The sequence below is a fragment of the Phoca vitulina genome, unplaced genomic scaffold (genome assembly GCF_004348235.1).
Source record: "Phoca vitulina isolate PV1807 unplaced genomic scaffold, GSC_HSeal_1.0 scaffold69, whole genome shotgun sequence".
Taxonomy (NCBI): domain Eukaryota; kingdom Metazoa; phylum Chordata; class Mammalia; order Carnivora; family Phocidae; genus Phoca; species Phoca vitulina.
This window is the reverse complement of record NW_022589772.1, coordinates 3,348,390-3,372,784: the sequence shown is the minus strand read 5'-3', so window position 1 is coordinate 3,372,784 and position 24,395 is coordinate 3,348,390. Positions and strand designations below refer to the sequence as shown.

General features: G+C 43.2%; 1 protein-coding gene across 3 annotated transcripts in view; it reads right to left on the bottom strand.

Annotated features, from left to right (window-relative positions):
- Positions 1-24,395, bottom strand: part of TRPC5 (transient receptor potential cation channel subfamily C member 5) — a 262,537-nt gene that overhangs the window by 22,829 nt on the left and 215,313 nt on the right. For all 3 annotated transcript variants that reach the window (XR_004297931.1, XR_004297932.1, XM_032392736.1), the window contains exons 6-7: positions 21,613-21,935; positions 6,824-7,019 (exon numbers count right to left, since the gene is read on the bottom strand). Coding sequence is in view for 1 of the 3 variants with exons in the window: in XM_032392736.1 (XP_032248627.1) it covers positions 6,824-7,019; positions 21,613-21,935 (519 nt within the window). In the remaining 2 variants the exon portion in view is untranslated. The remainder of the gene's footprint in view (positions 1-6,823; positions 7,020-21,612; positions 21,936-24,395) is intronic.

Here is a 24,395-nt window from a genome sequence, read left to right as displayed (position 1 = left end):
GAAGATATTTTCTTTTACTTTTCTTTTAAAAGATGTTATTTATTTATTTGAGAGAGAGAGAGAGAGAGAGCACAAGCAGGGGGAGTGGCACGGAGAGGGAGAGGGAGAAGCAGGCTCCCCGCTGAACAGAGAGCCCGATCTGGGGCTTGATCCCAGGACCCTGGGATCATGACCTAGGCTGAAGGCAGACACTTAACCGACTGAGCCACCCAGGTGCCCCCCATTTGAAGATATTTCCATTGGAAATCAAAGAAGAGGAGGCAGAAAAGAATGAGGCCATCTCCTACACCCTTGTTGCCTTCAATCAACACCAGGCCGATCCTTGCTGATGTGCAAACTATTTCCCTGCCAGAAATGAGATCTGAAAGCTATCCCCCCTTTTCTGTCTTTCCAAATTTGACCTTCAAGTCTCAGCCCCATCTGTCCTTAATAAACCAACCCCACAAAAACCTAATCAGAGACATACGGATAGGTTGGGGTACAGCCAGACAAATGGAAATCACTCTAGTTCTTTCAAGCAGAAAATTTAAAACAGGGATTAGTATGTTGATGATGGAAGAGATAAGAAGCCAAACAGGACAGTGAGACAGCTCAGAGAATTTTCAGCGGAGCAACAACAGGAAGCCCCTCTTATCCCTAGAGTTGGAGGGACAACTGGAAGAGGTGGTGAGTGGTGTTACCAGAGCCAGCAACGGCCCAGCAAACCCTCCTCATGCTTCGAATCTCTGACATCTTCTTTTGTTACCAGCTGGAGAAAACTCTGCTTTTACAGGACGTATGTGATTAGATTAGGCCCATCTGGATAATCTCCCTGATTAGTAACCTTAATTACATCTGTAAAATCTCTTTTGCCACATATGCAATGTAATCACAAATGTGCCATCTCATCATATTCACAGTCCTGACAATTGGGAAATCTTAGGGGAGCATTTTAGGATTCTGCCTGTCACTATGACATTCAGACTGTTTAATAAACTGACCAATCGGGGGCGCCTGGGTGGCTCAGTCTGTTAAGCATCTGCCTTCGGCTCGGGTCATGATCCCAGGGTCCTGGGATCGAGCCCCATGTCGGGCTCCTTGCTCAGCGGGGAGCCTGCTTCTCCCTCTCTTCCCTGCTTGTGCACACACACACTCTCTCTTTCTCAAATCAATAAATAAAATAATTTAAAAAAAGAAACTAACCAATCAGAATGTATACCAGCAATAGCATTGGGACAGAGGCGTGCAAAATACCTTTCACCTGCTGGATTGTGAGGTGATCTAGGGGCATCCCAGAGGGAACAGCTGGAGTGGCAGCTATTTACCAACTGGTATGGAAATATTTCAATGTCTTCACAACTGGGTGCCGTATCAGTGCATAGCAGTTGGTTATCTGCCTGGTTAGTGGGTTACAAATCATGGGTGTAGTGTGCGAGTTGTCGTCTTCTCTGTGCTTTGAAAGTCTGAGGTTGGTCTCGGGTGACTGGGGGTGGGCAGGAAGACCACCTGCCCCCTCCCTTGACATTCGCGGGTGTGCGGTGGCCCCTTCCGGCTTTGTTTACTGTTTTTGCAGTGCTGGGATTGTTTTGATGAATGTCTTCATGGGCATAGCTATCTTTGGCAGTTGGAGACTTCATCCATTATCTGAGCCTCCAAATGCTGCCACCCCAAGGGAGATAATCAATTCTATGTATTTGGGCTCTCCCCAAGCCTTGCAGCAGATGTGGCTCAGTGAGGCAAGTGCTGTTTACTTAATCTCAGCTTTAGAGTGAACACTCCACAGTAGCCAGAGAAACTGAGGGTTCTTAGTAACTTGCCGCACGAGGCTATATCACACAGATCATAATAAGCCCCATGTTTTGTGAGGACCCGTCTCAGGCAAAAGAGATGCCCCTTGTAGGTGAGTTGGACGTAGGACTAGGTCCTAAGGTAAATGAATGTTGTGGGGCTGGTCTGTCTCTCCCACCTCATATTTTCATAAGGGTGAATTTGATGAAAATGGTATCAAGGGCAACTTCACTTGATGGAACTGGGAGCATACACATGAGGAGCAGCAGTGACAAGGTGGATGTGTTGAAAGAAGTGTTACAGAGAGAAATAAGCAGCTTGAGAGAGAGAAAAGGATAAAGGGAGAAGAGGAAATCGATGATAATCACAAACAATAATAATATAAAATATGGCCAGCTTCATTTGATGATGCTGGCTGGGACCACAGAGCACACGCCTGGAGTGATCCTTGCTTCCCCATATCTTGAAGCTGACTATCTATGACTGCAGTGGAGCCTCCTCTGGCATAGAAATATGAATTTCTCAAGAGCCATATCTCTACTCCACCAGCAGCTCTGCATCCTGTGCAGAGCATTGAGAAAGAGCTTGACCTTTCAAGGGATTGCTATTACCTGGTGTTCCTGAGCCCTGTCTTAGGATGTAAGACACTAAACATATTCCCAGTAAAGCATGTCAACAACTGAGTCTCCACTTAGACTGAGTCAGCCTGTTGATACCTTTTGAAGTAGGAGAGATTTATCCTCAGTGGCTTCCCTTCTTATGACATTTCTTCCATATGAGGGCCCTTCTAAAAACTACATTGACTACAGAAGTGGAGATGTGGTGAGTGGAATCGAATCTACTTGCTGGTCTTTACTGCTCAGACAGATCCAGATATTTTTGGAATCTGGTTGCCCAATATCAGGACCCCACTGGATCCAGTTCCAAATGTTAAAGACACATAAACAGAAGATTATTTCCACCCTTCCTACCAAATGTCACTGAGCTCAGTGGGAGACACCACAGCCCTGTATTAGGTGACAAGAAAATCTCTTTGTTTTCCACTGCCATTAGGAGCGATCAGCTGCAAGACACCCAGGGAGAAAATGACAAGGGCCTCAGCATGAATATTGCCATCTTTGGCAGGGTAAGGGGATGCTAGGCATAGCAGTGGAAAAATAACCCCCTGAGATTTTAGGCCTGTCCCCTTTATACAGACAGACTTGGAGTGAGCATAGATCATTCCAGAATTCTTGGCCTGGTTGGGTTCGAACTATTGAGAGAGAGAAGTATAAAATTGAGTGATATTCCATTTCAAAAGCAGCAGATGGACAGCATTTCAGAGCTAGAAGAGACCTTGCGAGCTTAGCCTGTTCATCTAGACATCCAGACTCACAGGATGTCAGAGCCGGCAGGGATATTAAAGACCACTGCATCAGACATGGCCAACAGGTGCAGGAAAAGTTGCTCAGCATCAGTAATCATCAGAGAAATGTAAGGCAAAACCACCAGGAGCTATCATGTCACAACTGTTAGAGAACAGCTATTATCAAAAAGATAAGAGGTAACAACAAATAATCCAATCAAGAAATGGGCAGAAGACATGAACAGACATTTCTGCAAAGAAGACATCCAAATGGCCAACAGACGCATGAAAAAGTGCTCAACATCACTCAGCATCTGGGAAATGCAAATCAGAACCTCAATGAGATACCACCTCACACCAGGCAGAATGGCTAAAATTAACAAGTCAGGAAACGACAGATGTTGGCGGGGATGCGGAGAAAGGGGAACCCTCCTACACTGTTGGTGGGAAGGCAAGCTGGTGCAGCCACTCTGGAAAACAGTATGGAGGTTCCTCAAAAAGTTGAAAATAGAGCTACCCTATGACCCAGGAGTTGCACTAATGGGTATTTACCCCAAAGATACAAATGTAGTGATCCCAAGGGGCACGTGCACCCCAATGTTTATAGCAGCAATGTCCACAATAGCCAAACTATGGAAAGAGCCTAGATATCCATCAACAGATGAATGGATAAAGAAGATGTGGTGTATATATATACAATGTAATTTTATGCAGCCATCAAAAAAAGAAATCTTGCCATTTGCAAAACATGGATGGAACTAGACGGTATTATGCTAAGCAAAATAAGTCAATCAGAGAAAGACAAGTATCACATGATCTCACTGATATGAGGAATTTGAGAAACAAGACAGAGGATCATAAGGGAAGGGACGGAGAAATGAAACAAGATGAAACCAGAGAGGGAGACAAACCGTAAGAGACTCTTAATCTCAGGAAACAAACTGAGGGTTGCTGGAGTGGAGGCGGGTTGGAGGGATGGGGTGGCTGGGTGATGGACATTGGGGAGGGTATGTGCCTTGGTGAGTGCTGTGAATTTTTTAAGACTGTTGAATCACAGACCTGTACCCCTGAAACAAATAATACATTATATGTTAATAAAAAAATAAAAAAATAAAAAATAAAATGAAAACTAAAAAAAAAAAAAAAAGATAAGAGGTAACAAGTGTGGTGCAAATGTGAAGAAAAGGGAACCCCGGTGCACTGTTGGTGGGAATGCAAACTGGTGCAGGCACTATAGAAAACAGTATGGAGGGTCCTCAAAACTATTAGAAATAGAACTATTCTATGTTTCAGCGGTCCCACTTCTAGGTATATAGCCAAAGAAGAGGCAACCATCATCTTGAAGAAATATCTGCACTCCCATGTCCACTGTGGCATTGTTCACAAGAGACCAGACATGGAAACAACCTAACTGTCCCTTGACAGACAAATGGAAAAAGAAAATATGGTGTGTATATCTACAACAGAATATTCCTCAACCATGAGAAAGAAGGCAATCCTGGATGGATGCAACTGGAGGGCATTATACTAAGACAAATAAGTCAGGCCGAAGAAGGCCAGTATTGTCTGATCTCAGTTATACGTGGAATCTAAAAGAGTCCAATGCAGAGAGACAGAGAGTAGAAGGGAGCTTGCCAGGGGCTGAGGGTTGGGGGAAATGGAGAATATTTGTCAAAGGGTACAAATTTACAGTTAGAAGTTGAATAAGTTCTGGGGATGTAATGTCCAGCATAGTGACTCTAGTTCACAATATTGTATTGTATACTTGAAAGTTGCTAAGAAATTTGCTATCTTAAATATTCTCATCAAAATGGTCATTTATGTGAGGTGATGGATGTGTTCACTAACCTTATTATGATAAACATTTTGCAATATATATCTGTATCAAATCATCACGTTGTACACCTTAAACTTACCCAATGCCATATGTCAATTATATCTCAATAAAGACCATCCATTTCAACCCTCTTACTTTTTGGATGAAGAAACTGAGGCCTACAAAGGGAAAGTAAGTTACTCAAGGTCACAGTTATAAATGACAGGACTAAGACTAGGGTCCCTGGTCTTCTAACTCCTAATATATTTTTTCACTATATGCCTCCACCTAAGTACCTAAGATCTAAACCATCCTAATGGATACTTTTATATTCTGATTTCTTTAAACTGTCCAGTGAGAGAAATTCTACAAACCCACCTGGGAGAATACATCTCATTGTTATTTATGGTTAGGAAATTTCTCCTAATAGATAACTTAAAAGCCTCCTGCTACCACATAAACCCATTCCTCTTCGGTCTGTCTTTAATTGAAATGGATCACAGAGGGGCACCTGAGTGGCTTAGTTGCTTAGTTAAGCATCTGCCTTCGGCTCAGGTCATGATTCCAGGGTCTTGGGATCGAGCCCCACATCGGGCTCCCTGCTCAGCCGGGGAGTCTGCTTCTCCCTCTTCCTCTCCCTCTGCCCCTGCTCATGTGCTCTCTCTCACTCACTCTCTCTCTCAAATAAATAAATAAAATCTTAAAAAAAAAAAGAAATGGATCACAGATGGTCACTATCACCAGAAATATTCATGAAATATGGACAATATGTGTGTATATCTATGTGTGTAAAAATGTGTGTATATTTATGTATATATTTATATGTATACTTTTATTTATATAACCAATAATTTAAGCTGCTTTTCTGTAGGCTAAATGATTCCTCAGTGGCAGACAAAATCTGAGAAATAGCATCAATGAAGGAAGACAAGAGTCAGGTCTTTTCATCTGTCTTCTGTGCTATAGCAAAAACTTTCAGCAACAGATAGACCCATGGGGGTGATCTAGCATCTTAATATGAACTAAGCATCCAAATCCACTGGTACCCAACTAAACAGGACCTCAGATAGCCAAAACTCCTTTGCTAATACTCCATTTCTAAATATGATATGCAGATCATAAGAAAATATGCTAAGGTTAGATATTTACTTTGGCATCAAAAACCAGGGCAGGGCCTGGACCAATCCCCTGTCCTATACCTTCACCATTTCTTGTTTAGGGTAATATTGCTGATCCAAATGGTAGCATGATGGTCAAAAAAAGATTCTACTGTGATTGACTCTACTAAAGAGTGTCTCACAGTGGAGTGTAATTACTCATATATTCTTGATCAAAAAATAGTCACTCTCTGCCTGAGAAGGTTGTCTTTGGCAACCTTTGGCTCAGTTTTGTGAGGAACATGTTTGCAGTGATGAAGGAGATAAGACCCTCCTGCCTAGAGAACCAGTCAGCTCAATCCACCCTGGAGATTAGTGGAGTGACAAGTTATAGCCAAACTGTGCTCATACCTCCCAAGCTCTCCTTCCTAAGGCAAGAAAATGGATTCAGAGTTTTAAGGCTACCAGAAAGTCTTATTAACTAGAACGTCCTCTTCTAGATTACTGAGATTCAATGGACTCAGAGTCCGAACCGAGTTGCCTTAGAGAGAAACAATTCACTCTAACAACTGGAAAGTCTTATTAACTAGAACGTCCTCTTCTAGATTACTGAGATTCAATGGACTCAGAGTCCAAACCGAGTTGCCTTAGAGAGAAATAATTCACTCTAACAACTGGGAAAGCTAATGGAAAATACTTGATGCCAACACACTGCTTCATTGAGCTTCCAGTGGGCTCCAGGCCAATGTGACCACTCTAGAAATGAAGTAATCACCCTTGTCAAGCAAAGCTACTCACGGCAATAAGCTGGTAGGAGTTGTTCATCATGGCAATCAGCATGTTCAGCAGCACAACTAGGGAGATGACGTTGTATGTCCCAAACATGGTAGCTCCCACAAACTCTGTGAACTCATGTCTGGCTTTCACATTGGTGACATAGAGATTTAAAAGGCCGAAGACAGACCAGAAGAGAGACTGGAGGGTTTCGAAGAGCCTGAAAGAGGTCGAAGAGCAGGTTAGTTAATACTCTAGGAAGGGCAAGAAAAATAGACAGAAAATGTGAAGGGATCTGCTTAATAAGGGGCCTGTCAGATTTACATCCCAACAGGGAGACTATGATGTCACATGATTTTGGTCTCTTTCCCCACACAAACCTATCAGGTGGGCTCATTTGTTTGTTACCGCTTCTGTCTCTTAGGCTTTCCCCTTCCGCCTGGAATACCTTCTCTCTTTTCTCAGTCTACACAGAGCCTATGCTTTTCTTTTTTCTTTTTTAAAGATTTTATTTATCTCTTTGTCAGAGAGAGAGAGAGAGAGAGCACAAGCAGGGGGAGCAGCAGGTGGAGGGAGAAGCAGGCTCCCCGCTGAGCAGGGAGCCCGATGTGTGCGGGGCTCGATCCCAGGACCCCGGGATCATGACCTGAGCCGAAGGCAGACGTTTAACCGACTGAGCCACCCAGGCGTCCTGAGCCTATGCTTTTCTAAGAGTTATTTCCAGGGCTCCTTCCTTTGCCAAACTTTCTCTTTCATCTTGAGACCATGTGATTTATCACCTTTCTAATTACATAATGACAGTAAATGAGTAGTTAAGAATATGGTGCTTGGGTTAGAAATCTCAGCTCTGTCATTTGCTAGCCAAGTGAATGTGAACAAGTTACCATTTCTGATACTTCTTTTGTGGTTCTGACAGGGCCCAGCGGGGTGCTAAGCTCAGTGGAGGAGCTTAGGGATCCTTGAATTAACACACTGTGTAGATTATTTTAAACGATATGTCAACTAACACTCACTGAGAACTTACTATATATAAACATGTTAAGCACTTTTCCATACATGATCATTATTATCCTTTTTTTTTTTTTTTAAAGATTTTATTTATTTATTTGACAGAGAGAGACACAGCGAGAGAGGGAACACAAGCAGGGGGAGTGGGAGAGGGAGAAGCAGGCTCCCCGCCGAGCAGGGAGCCCGATGCGGGGCTCGATCCCAGGACCCTGGGACCATGACCTGAGCCGAAGGCAGACACTCAACGACTGAGCCACCCAGGCGCCCCACATGATCATTATTATCCTTATAAAAACTTTATTGTTATGGCTGAGGAAGCAGAGATTCAGAGGTCACTCAGCTCTAAGTGCTGAGCCAGAATTCAAAATCCAAATCCATCTCACCTTCTCAAACCACTGCATTATTTTATATTAGATGGCTTCACAAATTATTGTTTCCTCTCCTAGTCTCCAAATATGTAACTTTGCAGTATGTTTTCGGTGTCTAGGGTTTATTTGGCCTCATATTCAGAAGTCTGTGCAGGTAGCAATAAAAGGCAGCCAGCTCCGGGTGGCAGAAATCAACCATTTCTCAAGCTCACAGATGAGGGGCAGAACATAAGAAATGTTACTTTAAGATTAGATGCCCTTTTTCTATTGCTCAAAATAGGTTGCTTTAATTTTTTTAAAGATTTATTTATTTTTAGAGAAAGAGAGCATGAGCAGGGGGAGGGGCAGAGGAAGAAAGAAAAACAGAGAGAGAGAGAGAGAAGCAGACTCCCTGCTGAGCACGGAGCCCAGATATGGGGCTTGATCTCACAACCCTGAGATCATGACCTGAGCCGAAATTAAGAGTTGGATGCCCAATTGACTGAACCACTCAGGTGCCCCCCAAATATGTTTTTAGGGTGCAATACATTCTGAGAGGCTTAGAGATTTATTCTTGGGTTCATTTAGGGGGTATCTGGGAAATGTTTTAGAGATTCCCTCTACCTGGGAGTGATCTTCCCCCATATCTTTGCATGACCATCTCCTTAACATAACTGGAGTCTCAGCTCAAATGTCACTTCCTCAGAGAAGCTTTCCTTGGTCACTCTACCAAAAGTAGATCCACCAGTTTTTTTCTTTTCTTTTTTTTTTTTTTAAAGATTTTATTTATTTATTTGACAGAGAGAGAGACAGCGAGAGAGGGAACACAAGCAGGGGCAGAGGGAGAGGGAGAAGCAGACTCCCTGCTAAGCGGGGAGCCTGATGCGGGGCTCGATCCCAGGACTCTGGGATCGTGACCTGAGCCGAAGGCAGACACTTAACGACTGAGCCACCCAGGCGCCCCCTTTTCTTTCTTTCTTTCTTTTTTTTTTTTTTAAAGATTTTTATTTATTTATTTGAGAGAGAGAGAGTGAGCACAAGCAGGGGAAGGGGCAGAGGGAGAGGGAGAAGCAGAGGGAGCCTGACCTTGGGCTTGATTCTAGGACCCTGGGATCATGACATGAGCTGAAGGCAGACGCTTAACCGACTGAGCCACCCAGGCATCCCGTCTCGTTTAATTTTCTTTGTAGCATTTAAAACTCCCTAAAAATTTGTAAATAAAATCTTCAAAAGTGCAGACCGACTGCCTGTGACCTACAGTGGTGAGGGCTTCAAAACTTTAAAAAAAAAATAAAAAAAAAAACTCCCTAAAATTATATGAAGTAATTTCTTGTTTAAGTGTTTATTTTCTGTCCATCCCCACTAGAATGTAAGCTCTAGGAAGGCAGAGACATACAGCTCCTCTGTACCTGGCACATGATAGGCACTGGATCATACTTGTTGAAGAAATGAATGGATACTTATTAACTTTTACTATTACTGTTATCAATGGATTAAAGTCTAGAAGATGCCAGTCCCATTGACAATTGTCCGGGAAATAGGCGGCACAGTGGGATTAGTCATTTTGATGAAGGTTGCGCTCTGTCTGCACTGGCCTGACTCTCATGGAGCCTCCTTCAGGGCTGTCTGGGCAACATGCACGTGGCCCCTTTCAACCAGTTACATGGCTCTTCTTGTATCATCATAGGTAACTTCCATGATTCTTTCAACATCACATTGCTTGTGAGCTAGCCTAGAAGGAAGAAATTTGCTTTTTGTTTGATGAAAATAAGTGCTGGTTGGTGAAGCATTTGAGAATCAAAAGTAAGATGAGAGCCTGGAGTTCAGGGGCCAGGTTGGCACAAGAACCAGAATATGGCAAGTCAGACTTAGCACAGGATCCGAATTTCCAGGAGAGTCTAAAAGTCAGGGCCAGGCAAGACAGTGCATTACAGAGCCAGGCAGAGGATCAAAAATGAGAAAGATATGGGGCTCAGGAGTCTGGTTCTACCAAGAAGGCACAACCAGGACGTGGCAGGGTCCATCTGAAATCAGGGCAGGTGGGAGGCCAGCACTGGCACAAGCAGCTAGCCAATAGCTGGAGAGCAGAAGCCAGGGTGGGTGTGGTTCAGAAAAACAGAAAGGAGTTGCAGCAAATCGGAATGGTAGTTCGAAAAACCAGGGTCTCTGGAAGTTCAATGACCTCGAGTATAGAAAACATTCAGTAAGGGGCACCTGGGTGGCTCAGTCCTTAAGCGTCTGCCTTTGGCTCAGGTCATGACCCCAGGGTCCTGGGATTGAGCCCCACATCGGGCTCCCTGCCCAGCGGGGAGCCTGCCTCTCCCTCTCCCTCTGCTGCTCCCCCTGCTTGTGCTCTCTCTCTCTGTCACTCTCTGTCAAATAAATAAATAAAATCTTTAAAAAGAAAAAAAAAGAAAACATTCAGTAAATGTTTGCTCATTGCATGACAGACAACAAAGCCACAAACCAGGGCAAGTATATAATCCATATGTTGGCAGGGTCCAGAATGGAGGGTGTTACACTCCTCTACCCCCGTCCCCGTAAACAATTAAAATTGCAATGGTAAGGGGTGCCTGGGTGGCTCAGTCTGTTAACTGTCTGCCTTCGGCTCAGGTCATGATCACGGGGTCCTGGGATCGAGCCCCGTGTTGGGCTCCCTGCCCAGCGGGGAGTCTGCTTCTCCCTCTCCCTCTGCCCCTGCTTGTGCTCTCTCTCTCTCTCAAATAAATAAGAATCTTTAATTAAAAAAATGCAATGGTTGGGGCGCCTGTGTGGCTCAGTCGTTGGGCATCTGCCTTCAGCTCAGGTCATGATCCCAGGGTCCTGGGATCGAGCCCCACATTGGGCTCCCTGCTTGGCAGGAAGCCTGCTTCTCCCTCTCCCACTCCCACTCCCCCTGCTTCTGTTCCCTTTCTCGCTGTGTCTCTCTCTCTCTCTGTCAAATAAATAAAATCTTAAAAAAAAATGCAACGGTTAAGCTTGAGAGTAGAACTTACTACAAACTGTTCCAATGACTGATACAAAGATTCCATAAAAGTGAAAGTTCAAGCATTTAAAATCTTCCTTCAACTGTGGTGATATTCTAGTCAGGGAGATCCTATATGTATAATTGTACAAGAGAGAAAAAAAAAGATGAAAAGATTGTTCCTCAGTTTTCATAGTTCATACTGAGAATGCCTTCAGTATGGTGCACAAAATGTTGGAACATGGCCTGGCCACTAAGAGAAGCTGGCTTGTTGAAAGGTACGCCCAGGTAAAATGGGTGACTGACATATGGGGTAGATAAGAGCATTCTAGAGATACCACTGTAGGAAGTCCTGCGGCTTCTAGGCTCAGGTGAATTTACATGGAAAGGGCCACTCCCTAGAGGAGTGGGCATTACCTGGTGGCCAGGTCCATAATAAAATCATCACAGATCACAGGGATGGAAAGGGATGTTGACCAAACCCCAGAAGCCTAATGTCGAAGGAATATCTTTTTTGATTTTAAAGGATGTGATTTTAAAGAAAATAATCCATTTTTATTTAGCAGAGAGTAAACAAACATATGGAACTTGATAGCTCAAGAAGGAGCACAAAGTGAGGATACAAAGATTCAAGAAGACTTGATATTAAATGTATGGAAGACAAATCCATCCCAGCTGGTTAAGGGGGAACTTGAGCGTGTTGAGAGCCATCCAAAAATAGATCACAAAGCTAAGAGGGGCACAGTGGAATGAAGATAGGAACAGAACTGCAGTCCTCTGGACACTTTCTGAAAGTCTCATCTGTGAGATGGGCAGTTCATCTTTCAAAAGGTAGAAGGACTATGGAGAGGGTTTACCCTGCTGGACTTAAATCAGACCAGTGAAGAACGGGAGGATAAACCGAAATAGAAAGGCTCCTTGGGTGAAAGCAGTGATGTCATCCTGGATTTCACATGCCGATTCTGCTGTTCCTTAGACTTGCCATTTCTTATTCCATCATACATTTCATAAGCTTCTAACTCTGGATGGAATGCTCCGCTCCTGCCATGCTCCCAACTTCTGGCCTCCACTTTCATCCTGTCTCCTTCTCTGCCCACCTCTTGTTTGTCCTGCCCTGCCTCCTTCCCTACAAGGTTGGGTTAGGTGCTCCTCTTTTGCTCTCCCATTGCACCTTAGCCTGATTCTACAAAGGCATATATCACACTTCAGCAACAGTTTAGGGGAGTAGCTAAGAGCAAACTTTAGACTCCTCCCCTATTAACTATTTAACTTTGGAAAACTTAAATAATCTTTAAACTTCAAGTTTCTTCATGTCTAAAATAGTTTATTGGAAGGATAAATACTAATTGCTAACATTTACTGTGCCCTTATTATGTGCCAGGCACTATGCTAAGTGCTTTGCCTGTCTTGTAATGTTTGATTCTCAGAATAACCCTGTGAAATAGCTACTGTTATTTTTTTTTTTTTCAGATGAGAAACTAAAGCACAGAGTGGTCACACTGGTAGGAAGTGACAAAGGTAGGATTTGCCCCAGGCTCTTCTGATCCTGGAGCCCACATGCTTACTCACTTTTCTCTATTACATGGGACACCACATATAATGCACTGGGCACAGTGTTTGGCATAAGCATTAAAAATGGCAGCTATTCTAATTGTTTACTCATGTTCTTCATTAGACTATGAACTTCTTGAGGATAAGGATGCCATCTTAACATCCTCATTGGCTGGCACGTAGCAGTTGCTGAATACATGTTTGTTGAATAAATGTTAGATGATGGGAGAAGCACACAACTAAGGAAAGTACAGATAATTGGTACCATCCTGCGATAAGAGTAGCAGGAAGGCTATGAACATAAAATAGGGGGAAAAGCAGGAGACAATCAATAACAATCTTTAAAACCTGGCCAGAAACATAAAGAGCCTTTGATGGGGACTGAGTTTGTATCCATGTAAATAAGATGGGAAAATATGGGCTGAATGCTGGGTAGAGAAATCACCACTGATTAAGTAGCAATAGCCACAATTGAATGGAGTTAGTCTACAAGGAGGTCCCAAGTGATCTGCTGTGTCACCGCTATGATCTGCCATGGCTTTGCATATGTTCATGATTATTGCAACTTTACACAACAAATTTTATGTAACTTCACAAAACCAGTCTTACACCTGCATCCCTGGATAAAAGCACAGATTACAGCTTGTATGCCTGGACTGAAATCCTGATTTGGCCACTTATCATCTGTGTGACTGGAAGCAGCCTGTTTAACTGCTTTGTACCCTAATTTCTCTATCTGTAAAACGAGTAATAATAATGCCTACCTCATAGCATGATTGTGAGGATTAAATGAGTTAATTCATGTAAAGCTCATTTTGTACTAGTGCCTAGACCTAGCACTCAGTAAATATTAGATACTTTTATGATTATTGTTAACCTTCACATTTCTTTATTGTCTTCATAGATTGTCATCTATTTGCATATCCTGTTGTTCATAGTTGCAACCATAGTATGTATAATTTTTGTGTTTTTAAGAGTTACACATTTGGGATATGTTACTTTTTGTGTATATATAGAAACTTCACGTGTATCATTTTAATAGCTGCCCAATATGCCACCCAGTGAATATCAAGCCCATCTGACATTTTTGTCAATGCTTTGGATAAGAATAGATAGCAAGCTTCTAAGATCTTCAGATGACACAAGACTGGGAGGGATAGCTAATAGATGGGATGACAGGATCAAGATTCAGAAAGGTTTCAACAGCATGGAGCAATGGGCTGGAACTAACAAGATGAAATTTAATAGGGATCAATGTAGAGCTTTGCTCTTGGGCCAAGTGCCCAAATTCAGGATGGGGGATGTAGGAGAAATGCCAAGGATTTTTTCTGACAGCAAGCTAAAAGTGGATCAGCAGAGTGACACTGTGCTAAGTGCTTTGCATGTGTTGTAATATTTGATTCTCAGATCTTCAGTATGGCCAGATACTTCAGCCATATGAGGGGGACAGTGCAAAAGTAAATCTAGAATCGAGGATAGGATGGGCATGTCGAACATCATTATGTTTTAGGCCTCTGTGGTAGGTACAAGGCTTACTAAAGTGGGGTAATCTCAGTCTGGTGGGTGAAAAAGCCAACAATGACTAACATACAAGTTATATTGTCATGGAGATGTGCTTAGAATGCCATGGGAAACCAACACAGGAGGAGCCTATAACTGAGAGTGGGGTTAGAATGGGTAAGAAGAGACTTAGAAGAGCAGGTGATTTTTCAGCAGAGACTTGAAAGATGGGTTAGAGTTTTCCAGGCTGGCCAGGTGGGGATGGGCATTCCAGGCAGGCAGAGGGAATGGCGTAGGATGCGCAAAGGCCCATAGGTCCAAGATGCTCTCCTGTAGTTGGGAAGAATAAGATGTTGCCTATGGGGAAGAGAAGTGAGAGGCTGGAGAGGTGGGGTCCACATTATCAAGGCCCTGTGTGTTATGGTAAAGAGGTGGATTTTACACTGGAGAAGATTTCAATACCTGGCAGGCATGAAGCTGGGTGGTGACAAGATGAGACTGGTATTTACGAAGAAACTTCTGTGGGGCAGGTGGGATATTGTTTGGAGAAAAGACTGGAAGCACGGAAACCGCTGTATGGGTGACTGTGTGGGTGGGCGACTGTGTGGGTGGGCGGGTGACTGTGTGGGAGGGCGGGCACCCGCGCATGCGCGCGCCCACCCACCCACACACGCACCCACGCATGCGCGCGCCCGCCCACCCATGCACCCACGCATGCGCACGCATGCCCACGCACGCATGTGCGTGCACGTGCGTAAGGATATCCTCAAGATACATTTAGAAAGTCCAACTGGCGTGGCGTGGTCGGAGACTGGACGAGCTGCGCGAGGAAGAGGGTAAGAGGCATAGATGACTCCTAGGATTCTGGTTGGTGTTTAATAAGTTGAGGAATTAAAGGGGAAATAGGTTTGGGGTGGGGATATGGAGATAACAGAATTTAGCTGTGGACATTTTGTGTTTGAGACCCCCGTGACACAGCCATGTGCTTTCAGGAGGTATCTGGAATTGAGGGCTGGAACCTCAGAAAGAGATAATGAGACCAGCAAGTTAGCTTCTTGCCACTTCCACCGTTTTTCTGTCACAGGTCCCATGCCCTCAGAATGCTGATGCCTTTCCAGTTGCTTCTCTCGGTGGTAAATGAAGGCCAGGTGTCCCCAGGATAGAATACTAGACTTAAAACCGCCAATAGTATCGTCATGTGGTTGTCAGCAAGGAGAGTGAGGTCTTCCTGAACTGTGTGCCTGGGGAAAATATCTTTTTTTTTTAAGCCAAAGAATAGCCAAGGCGTCTCTGGAAAATCAGAAGGAAAAGGATGACAGTAAGCCGATGGTATAGTTTATGTTAGGTATATAAATGGGCTTGTTTTCTCTTTCTCTTAAAAGTTGAATTTTTCTGGTGCTCTGACCAAATAGTGTGTATTTTAGCAGGTATTATAAATGCCTGAGTTGAGGTGTTTAAAAGAAAACATAAAGCTGAGTCAGACCTCTATGGAGGAAAAAAACCAACACCTAGAGGAAAAGTTGAGGTAACATTACTGCTGATTTGGCTCCAGCATGACAATGCTTCTTTATACCTGATGCCCCAAGGTATAATTTTGTGTGTGCCAGGTACCCATTCTTGTCAGTTGTCCCTGCTGGGCAAGTGATGGGAACAAAATCTTAGTTGGCAACGGGGGTGTTAATAATGACTATACTAACTTGCAAGAAGGCATTTCATAAACTTCTTCAGCAGAGTTTACATGAAAGGGTAATTGGCAGGGGACCTGGCCTCCTGGAAGTCACCTCACATTCAGGTGTTCAGTTCTGTTGCACATTTTGATGTGAACAAATGCAGCCTCCTGGTGCTCAAGCTACTACAGAATTGCTCTTCATATTGAAAACAGGTTGATAGGAGTTCTGCCTCTAGAGGAATGGAGGAGAGGAAGCAGGGCCTTGCCAAGAGGCACCAGCAAGGTGACCGGTTGCTGTTATACACTCCTGGTTGGCTTAACCAAAAAAACCACTATCTTCTCATCAACCCATATGGCCTCTTGTTTTCCTTTCACATGAGTCTGATTTCCCCAAAGCAAGATTTTCCCCTGAGTTCTGGGAAGAGAGGCAGGGGGTGTGGCCTAGTGGAGGGGGTGGGTACTGAAAATGGGCAATGGAGTGAGCCAACATTTTTCAAACTCTGTGCATTGGTATGTCATCCTGGCCAATACATTTGGGTGTAATCTCTCCCTACATCGTGGGTTCACAATGAAACATCTCTGAGAAGACCCGCAGTTAAGAAATCTTTTAAAATTTGTCCTAGTATTTCCAAAAGGCAGTCATATTTATGTCTCTTAACATCCCCGTGAACTGTGGTTATTTGTAACCCATTTTAGGAAATGCTGCTAGAAACAAATAATAGGGGTAGGCTACATAGGATTGTTTTTTCCCCTCTCTATTGGTGCAACTTGGGGGTGAGCAGAAACTCCTTTTTCCCCCTGGCCTTTGTTATTGAAAACATTTCTAGGACATCTGAGTTCACTGAACTGCCTTAGTTTATAGTGTTAAGAGGAAAAAAATGTATCTTAGTTTAATGTCTAAAACCCTCTCATGACCTTGGGGTCATTACTGTGAATACCAGTGATGAGTGGCACTTTCTAGAACTGGGGGGTTGAGATGGACAAGTTATAGGACATTGAGTCTAGGGTAAGCCCAGGACCTCTTCTGGAATCTAACAAATTTCCTATCGTGTGCTTATTTTCTTCTTGTTTCCCCTAACAGTGATTTTCAGAAAATAAAAGCCATCTTGGAGGCTTGAAGGTCCTAAAGAAGTAGACGTTGAGTTTACAAAGAAAAGGTACAGAAATTCCATGTGTCTGACAGCAGTGGACTCATGGACAGCCTCATGAGCTGTTTCCTTGTGTCCCAAGTGGGAAAAGGAGACATTTCTGATCCGTGCTAGGGGCCCTAAATTAATCCCAGAAGGTGAACTGATTCTAATCTTGCCTTCAGCCTGTCCACTGTCTAGCTTACTCCTGTGAAAGGGGATATGGGTATCACTGGGAGGTGCTCACAGGCTTTTATTGTAAGCCCTGTCTATGCTCTACTTCGGGCTATGGCACGGAGAATTTGTCCCTCTCAGCACTCCAGCTTCTATTCCACACTGTGTGGACTCAGGCAATCTTACTGGTTCTTATGAAGCATGCCCAATTAATATTGGTTGAAGGGTGGATTTGCATGCCTTCTGTCTTACAATACTAGGTAGGAGAAACACTCCCCAGTTGGATATAATGTCCATCCCCACAATGTAATCAGGCAGAAGGGATGCAACCACTTTGCCTAAAGCTTGTTCAAACATACCAGTTCTCCTACAAACTTTTACCTTAATTCCATCAACTCCTATGGTCCTACCTCCAGTCTCTGTTAGGATTTCATTGACAGGCTTTGGCTTTTTAATACATGGTAGGGGAAGTTTTCCCCAGCCAGACATAATATTCATTCCCATAAAAACATTTAGGTAAAGGAGACAGCGTTTTTACATAAAGCCTGCTCAAACATTCCACCTTTCATGATCTTATCAACCCTTACGTTTTTATTTTTTTATTTCTTTTTTTTAATATTTTATTTATTTTTGACAGAGATTGAGTGTACAAGCAGGGGAAGCAGCAGGCAGAGGGAGAGGGAGAAGCAGGCTGGTGTGGGGCTCGATCCCAGGACCTTGGGATCATGACCTGAGCCAAAGGCAGATGCCCAACCATCTGAGCAACCCAGGCGACCCTTTATTTCCTTTTAAGTAAGCTCTACACCCAGCATGGGGCTTGAACTCATGACCCTGAGATCAAGAGTCACGTGTTCTATATACTGAGCCAGCCAGGCGTCCCTACCCTTACATTTTTATATTTTCTCAATCTAATTGTAGCCTGAGTCAGGGTGTCACCAAGGGGTTTTGGTACCACCGTTAGGAGGAGTCCTGAATGAATGAGTCCAGAAACTTCTCTTTTCCACCTTCTGACCATTTTACCCACTCTGTGCAGAAGGCTTTGGGTTCCCAGCCAGAGTTTGAGCCAAGGGACCCTGGCCTTTTTGTCAATCTTTAACTTGATTAATCTGTCCAAACACTGCCCCAAATGATTGCTGGTCAGGTTTCTCATTGCAATTTTGCCTGCTGGCTTTTTAAAGTTCTCCAAACTGGGATAAATAGAGTAGACTTGTCTTGGACCCTTTAATGTTGAGGGACCAACACAGAGTCCCTTTGGCCCTCCCAACCTTTAGCAGTGTTGTACTAAAATCTTTAATTCTATCAAAGTCTGTTTTATTCATCTCATTTCTTAATAACCATCTAAAGATTTCCATCCTGTGGGATGAGTCCTGGGACTCCTCTCTGTTTCCTCTTTGTTTTGCTCCTTTCAATATTTGCTTTATTCACCTTATTCCTTACTAACTGTTCAAAATCTTCTACCTTTGTGGCCTTTTCCTATTCTATTGTTAATTAACCTGATGTTTTTATTAAGACCCATGAGAGAAAGCTGAGACATCAAATTGGCAAAGGCTTCCCAGAGTGTTTTTTGGTTTTGCAGCAGTAAGGTTATATGGGGTGCTCGTGTGAAAGAGACCCCTTAACCACAGCATTTACCATGACCTGGGTAATGGGCATGTTCAGCAGGCAAATAACTCAGTCATCTTAAAGCCAGTTCCATGTAGCTTGCATATGAAGCATGTCAGCGGCTTCATCTGGGGTATTCCACTTGGCATTTTTGGGGCAATTGAGAAGTCCCCCTTCTCAGGGTAATCAGACCCTACAGTGGCTTTTGTCCAGTTAACTGGCCTGGTCATTCCCTTAGGAATAACCTCCTTTGTATCTGGATCACATATAGCCATCTGTGATTGTTCAGTCATGAGCCGTGGGTCGTGTATCAACCCAAACATGCCCTTCCATTCCACAGTATTCAAAATCAAAGGCACAGCTCCTAAATTAGTTCCTCTCATAATTTATTTTAGTAAAGGGTCTTCAGGAAGCTGATGATACTGATCCACAAAATGAAAACAGTTCTTTCACACAATACTCTCTGGTTTCAATAGTTTCTTGATTTTGCCCTCCCCCACCATTGACTACTTTCTTGGTGACCAGAGGTCTTAGAGGGATCTACAATTTTTACCTTGGGGGGTGACTTTGAGTCTAGTGGCCCAAACTCAGACTGACGCAAATCTGAGCTTGGTTTAGCATCAAGGCCCAACCCAGCACTTTCTTTTACTTTCATTTTAGCTATTATGGATAATAACCAAGGGATTGTATGTTTAGCATGGTTATTATTATTTTGTATTTCCTTATATATCCAATAAGCTAACTCTTCAAGAGTTAGGTTTACTACTGAAGTGGTTCAGAATAAGGCTCCCCAAAGTATACCATTTTGGCATGCGAACTATTTTGAGCTGAAGGTAATCAAGACCCAGAGAGCTCAAGAGAAATTTTCGCCCCTCCTTTAACTACCTAGAAGATTTAAGTCGGAAAATTTTCCCAAAATGAGAGTTTTTACCAGAGATAAATTTTATCTAAATGACCATCTGTATGGCAGGGCAAACACCTAATTGCCAAACATCTGCTGTTCTTCTTGTCCTGTGAATCACTGTTTGAAGCCCCAGGCCTATATCCCATTTCTTAGCTCAGGATGGTATATATACCTCATTTTACTTTTCTGTCTTTGAACCTCTCAGATATGGGGGGTTCTCATACATACGAAATTAAATTTGATTTTCTCCTGTTTATCTGTCTCATATCAATTTAATTCTTAGACCAGCTGGAAAAACCTTTGAAGGGTAAAAGAAAAATTTTCATCTCCAACAGCACCATTTCTAAATTCAATTGGTAATTTTTACCTTTAGTAATGGATCACAGTGCAGCTGCAGTTTCGTACTGTGGGTGAGTAGGTAGCCATCCAGGGATCAAAGGTTCATCATCCCCTGCCCTTTTATCCTTTCTCTTCCCAAACCACACGTTTCCATGAGTCAGGGCTCTCTTAGCAAATTCTATTTCTCTGATGCCAACTAAGGGCTTCTGAACCCAACATATGGATGTGGGGAGGATTTCCCCCCATACCACGGATTCTCCAACACCAGCTGGGTGTCCTGTAATTCAGTGCAATTCTGACACTACTGGGAGATAATGTTAGATTCTGTGGATTAAGTGTTCAGTCCCTACAAGACTGCCCTCTTTCCCCCACTTCGAATGTCAGTCCAGGTTGTTACCTGTGCTTCTGACTGATGGGTTATAGATCAGGGGTTCCCACAGCCTTCTCTTTGGGTTCAGTTAATTTGCTAGAGTGGCTTACAGAACTCAGAGAAACATTTCACTTACTAGACTATTGGTTTATCATAAAAGGATATAACTCAGGAACAGCCAGGTGGAAGAGATGCATAGAACAAAGTAATGGGGGAAAGGGGCAGAGCTTCCATGCCTTTTCCAGGCACCACATTGTCCCCAAATCCCCATGTGTTCACCAATCTGGAAGCTCTCCAAAACCTATCTTTTGGGTTTTTGTGGAGGCTTCATTGCATAGTCATGATTGATTAGACTCATTGGCCACTGGTGATTAAACTCAATCTTCAGCTCCTCTCCCCTCCCTGGTGGTTGAGGGGTGGGACTGAATGTTTCAACCCTTTAGTCACATGGTTGATTCCCCTGGCAACCAGCCTCCATCCTTAGGTGGGGGTCCAAAAGTCACCTCCTTAACACAACAAAAGACACCTTTGTCACTCTTGGCCCTTAGGAAATTCCAAGGCTTTTAGGAGCTCTGTGCTAGAAACAAGAAGGCCAAATACATATTTCTTATTATACATCATCATATCCCAGGCTGCATTAAGAAATTCTTGCATCCATCTTTTTTCTTTGTTCTTGATTCAGAATAGTTAAATTAGCTTTGGTAATCAATTGTTCAGAGGAATAGCCTTGCTCTTTCATTTCCTTGGTTAGTGATGCTTTTTTGAGTGAGGAATTATTTATTCCCTTCCCACAAATTCCTTTAAAAATATGAGGTGCTACCAAAATCGTTCAGAACTAGCTCTTTAGATGAGTTCCTGGGAGCCCATGTCTGCGTTTGTCTCTTTCCTCTCTCACCTAACTGCTTCCTCTCTTAATCTTCTATAGTCTTCAGACCCTTTGGGTTGATCCATAAGTGAGGTTTGTGTGCACTCTCAAGAAACAGTGATAAAGGGGCGCCTGGGTGGCTCAGTCGTTAAGCGTCTGCCTTTGGCTCGGGTCATGATCCCAGGGTCCTAAGCCTGGCATCGGACTCCCTGCTTGGCGGGAAGCCTGCTTCTCCCTCTCCCACTCCCCCTGCTTGTGTTCCCTTTCTCGCTGTCTCTCTCTGTCAAAAAATAAATAAAATCTTAAAAAAGAAGAAACAGTGATAAAGCTGTGGACTGAAAATAGAGCAAAGGAAGAGAAAGCAGAAAAAGGCCAAGGGGGGGGGGTCTTACGTGGAGAAGGCATTATTCTGTTTCTCACATCGGATTCCCTTGCAGTTGTTTGGCTCATCGATCGCTCTGGTCTCATAATAAAAGTAAAGCTGGTTCAATCCATTGGCAAAAGCCAGCAGTACTAGGCAGTAGATAAAGAGAAATTTGAGGATATCAAGCAGCATGCGCCCCAAAGAGATCTGCAGAGGCCCTAAGTGGGAGTTGGCTGTGAACAGGGATATGAGACGCAACGAACTTAAGATGTTGGATATTGCAAAGAGTGCTTCTGCAATCAGGGTCGGGTGCCACATTTCCCATTCTTCCCTTGGACGAGAACCATTATACTGTAAGAAACAAGTGCACAAGATGAGAGGTACAGTGAACATTTATAAAACTTTTTCCTCTTTTCTCCTGTCTAGCACCCAAATAAAGCCACCAAAGTAAGCATCAAGCATTCATTTATACAACAGGCCCCGTGCATGGCACTGTTTGTCTCCCCTCCCTATCCAATCAGTATATGATGCTAATAACTCTTTTCCTCCCACTCTCACCCAAATATATTCCCTGCATATATACAGAGAAAAATGAATTTTAGAGCAATCATCTGGAGCAACCACCTGTGGTTTATCCACAGGCATTTTCTAACTGTGAGTTTACCAGATTGTTGGGGAGTGTCACTGGAACAGCGCCATTGGTACGCCCCAGGTAGTGGGGACAAATTACTCTGCCTCCTAATGAGATTTCAAATCAGATTTACCTCCCCAATCCCCCATTTCCTTCTGAGCACCATGGACAACTTGTAGTTACTGAAGGACTAGGGATAGGTTTGGCCTCCTCGGTGTGCAATGTTTATCCTGACTTCCTGGCTGACTTGCAGTTTGGGGCTGTTAGAGCAACCTTGTCATTACTCAGCTTTCCGCTGAATTTTAGCAGTCTGTAATGTATTTCATACTATTACAAAAAGCATGTCAGCCTTCCAGGTAGTGAATTTAGTACTGTTCCACATGGTGGTGTAGGCATGTATTTTATAGTTCTTTTGACAGCCCTACAAGTTCAGATGTCCTTCTAGTACAAATGAAGAACCAAGGGGTTGAAGGAGGGGAAGAGCCAGTATTTCTGGTGTTGGTTGCCCATTTTTCAGCCCTATCCTGGACTTCCAGGTCCTGGAATATAGGGAGCAGCTTTATAGAAAGATGGCTTCATTGTGAGACCTTAGGTCCGATTTGGGCTTTGTCAACTTAAAACTGCCTGTATCTCTCCATTTCATCATAGAATGAGTATAATATCTACTCCTATCCACTGCACAGGTTTGTGATTATGTATCCATATGTGAGAGAATGTGTGCTCCATAAGGAGAGATGTTATGGAAATATAAGAATTTGCGTATTACCTTCCCCAAGACAGAAGTAGATTTTGCCTGGAATTCAATCCGAAGCATATTGCCTAGAGCTCTCATCTAAATATCACAATTTCTTAGGACTAAATGTAAACAACTTTTCTGAAAAAATGTTGCATTGGGGGCCAAATCATATTGTTAGCATTTCTAAACTGTGCTTCAGTTCCAACAACTGACAAAACTGGTGTTGTTAAAATCATTTGTGTGTATCCAATATTCTTCATTGTCAGAGGAGTTGGGAGAAACCTTGCCACCCTTGTGCTTCTGTTTTAGATGAACTCTAGGTGGCTAATCCGTTTTATACACTTTTGGCCAAATCTTGTATCTCTACATTTTTCCTTCCCAAACAACAACAATAAAAACACCCCACATTGGCTGCATTGCAGTGAGGGGTGGGCATTGTCATGCCTGTTTTACAAGTGGAGGAACTGAAATCCAGATAGGCAGAGTGACTTGCTTCAGATCACACAGCAAGCTGGTGGCAGAGCCAGGACTAAAATTGTGATCTCCATACACTCGGTCTGGCATTATCTCTATTAAATGTTCACTCAAATGATAGTTGATGTCACAGCACATATGTTAGATGGGTCTTTAAAAGTTCTGAGCTCTATGTGAGAGATGGAGACTACTGATAATGAAACAGACTTATATTTTAAAACTAGAAATTATCAACTGGAACATGCATAGCTCATAATTCAGGATTTTCTCTCTCCATAATTACAGCTGTAAGCACAGGGAAGTCTGCTGCCCAGGGGACAGTGAGTCTGCATTTGTAGAACATTCAGAGGTGTGAAAAATGATTCTTATGGCAAATCTGTGTTTTGCATCTATACCTTTGGAGGAAGATATTATAGAATATGAGAGCAGGGAATAAACTTGGAGCTCTTTTAGCATCAAGGTCAGCAAACTTTTTCTGTCAAGGGCCATATAGTAGATATTTTTGGCTTGGTGGGTTATATGGTCCTTGTCACAACTACTCAACTCTTCCTTGTAGAACTAATAGGGAATACGTGAACAAATGGATATGGCAGCAGGCCAAATTTGGTCTGCAGACCATAGTTTGATGGCTCCTGGTCTAATACAAGTGGTTTGCAAATTGTGTTCCTTGAAGACTGAAGGTTCAGTAGAGGCATCTGGTAGCCACTCTGGGAGCCAAAGAGGAGGCCTGGGAGATTGATTCCTCAATCCAAGTTCAATCTTTGAGCTCTCTAATATATTGAAGTTCTGAATAAGTTTTAACTTCAAGATACGGTTTCATGGAAAAAAATAAAAGGCTGACAGCCACTGATCTAGTTCAATCTGCTTATTTTTCAGAGGCAGAATCTCAGGCTCAGGGAGGTAGAAGGATGACCTATGGTATTCTAGCTTGGGACAGAGCAAGGATTACATTCAGGTTTCCTGATTCTTG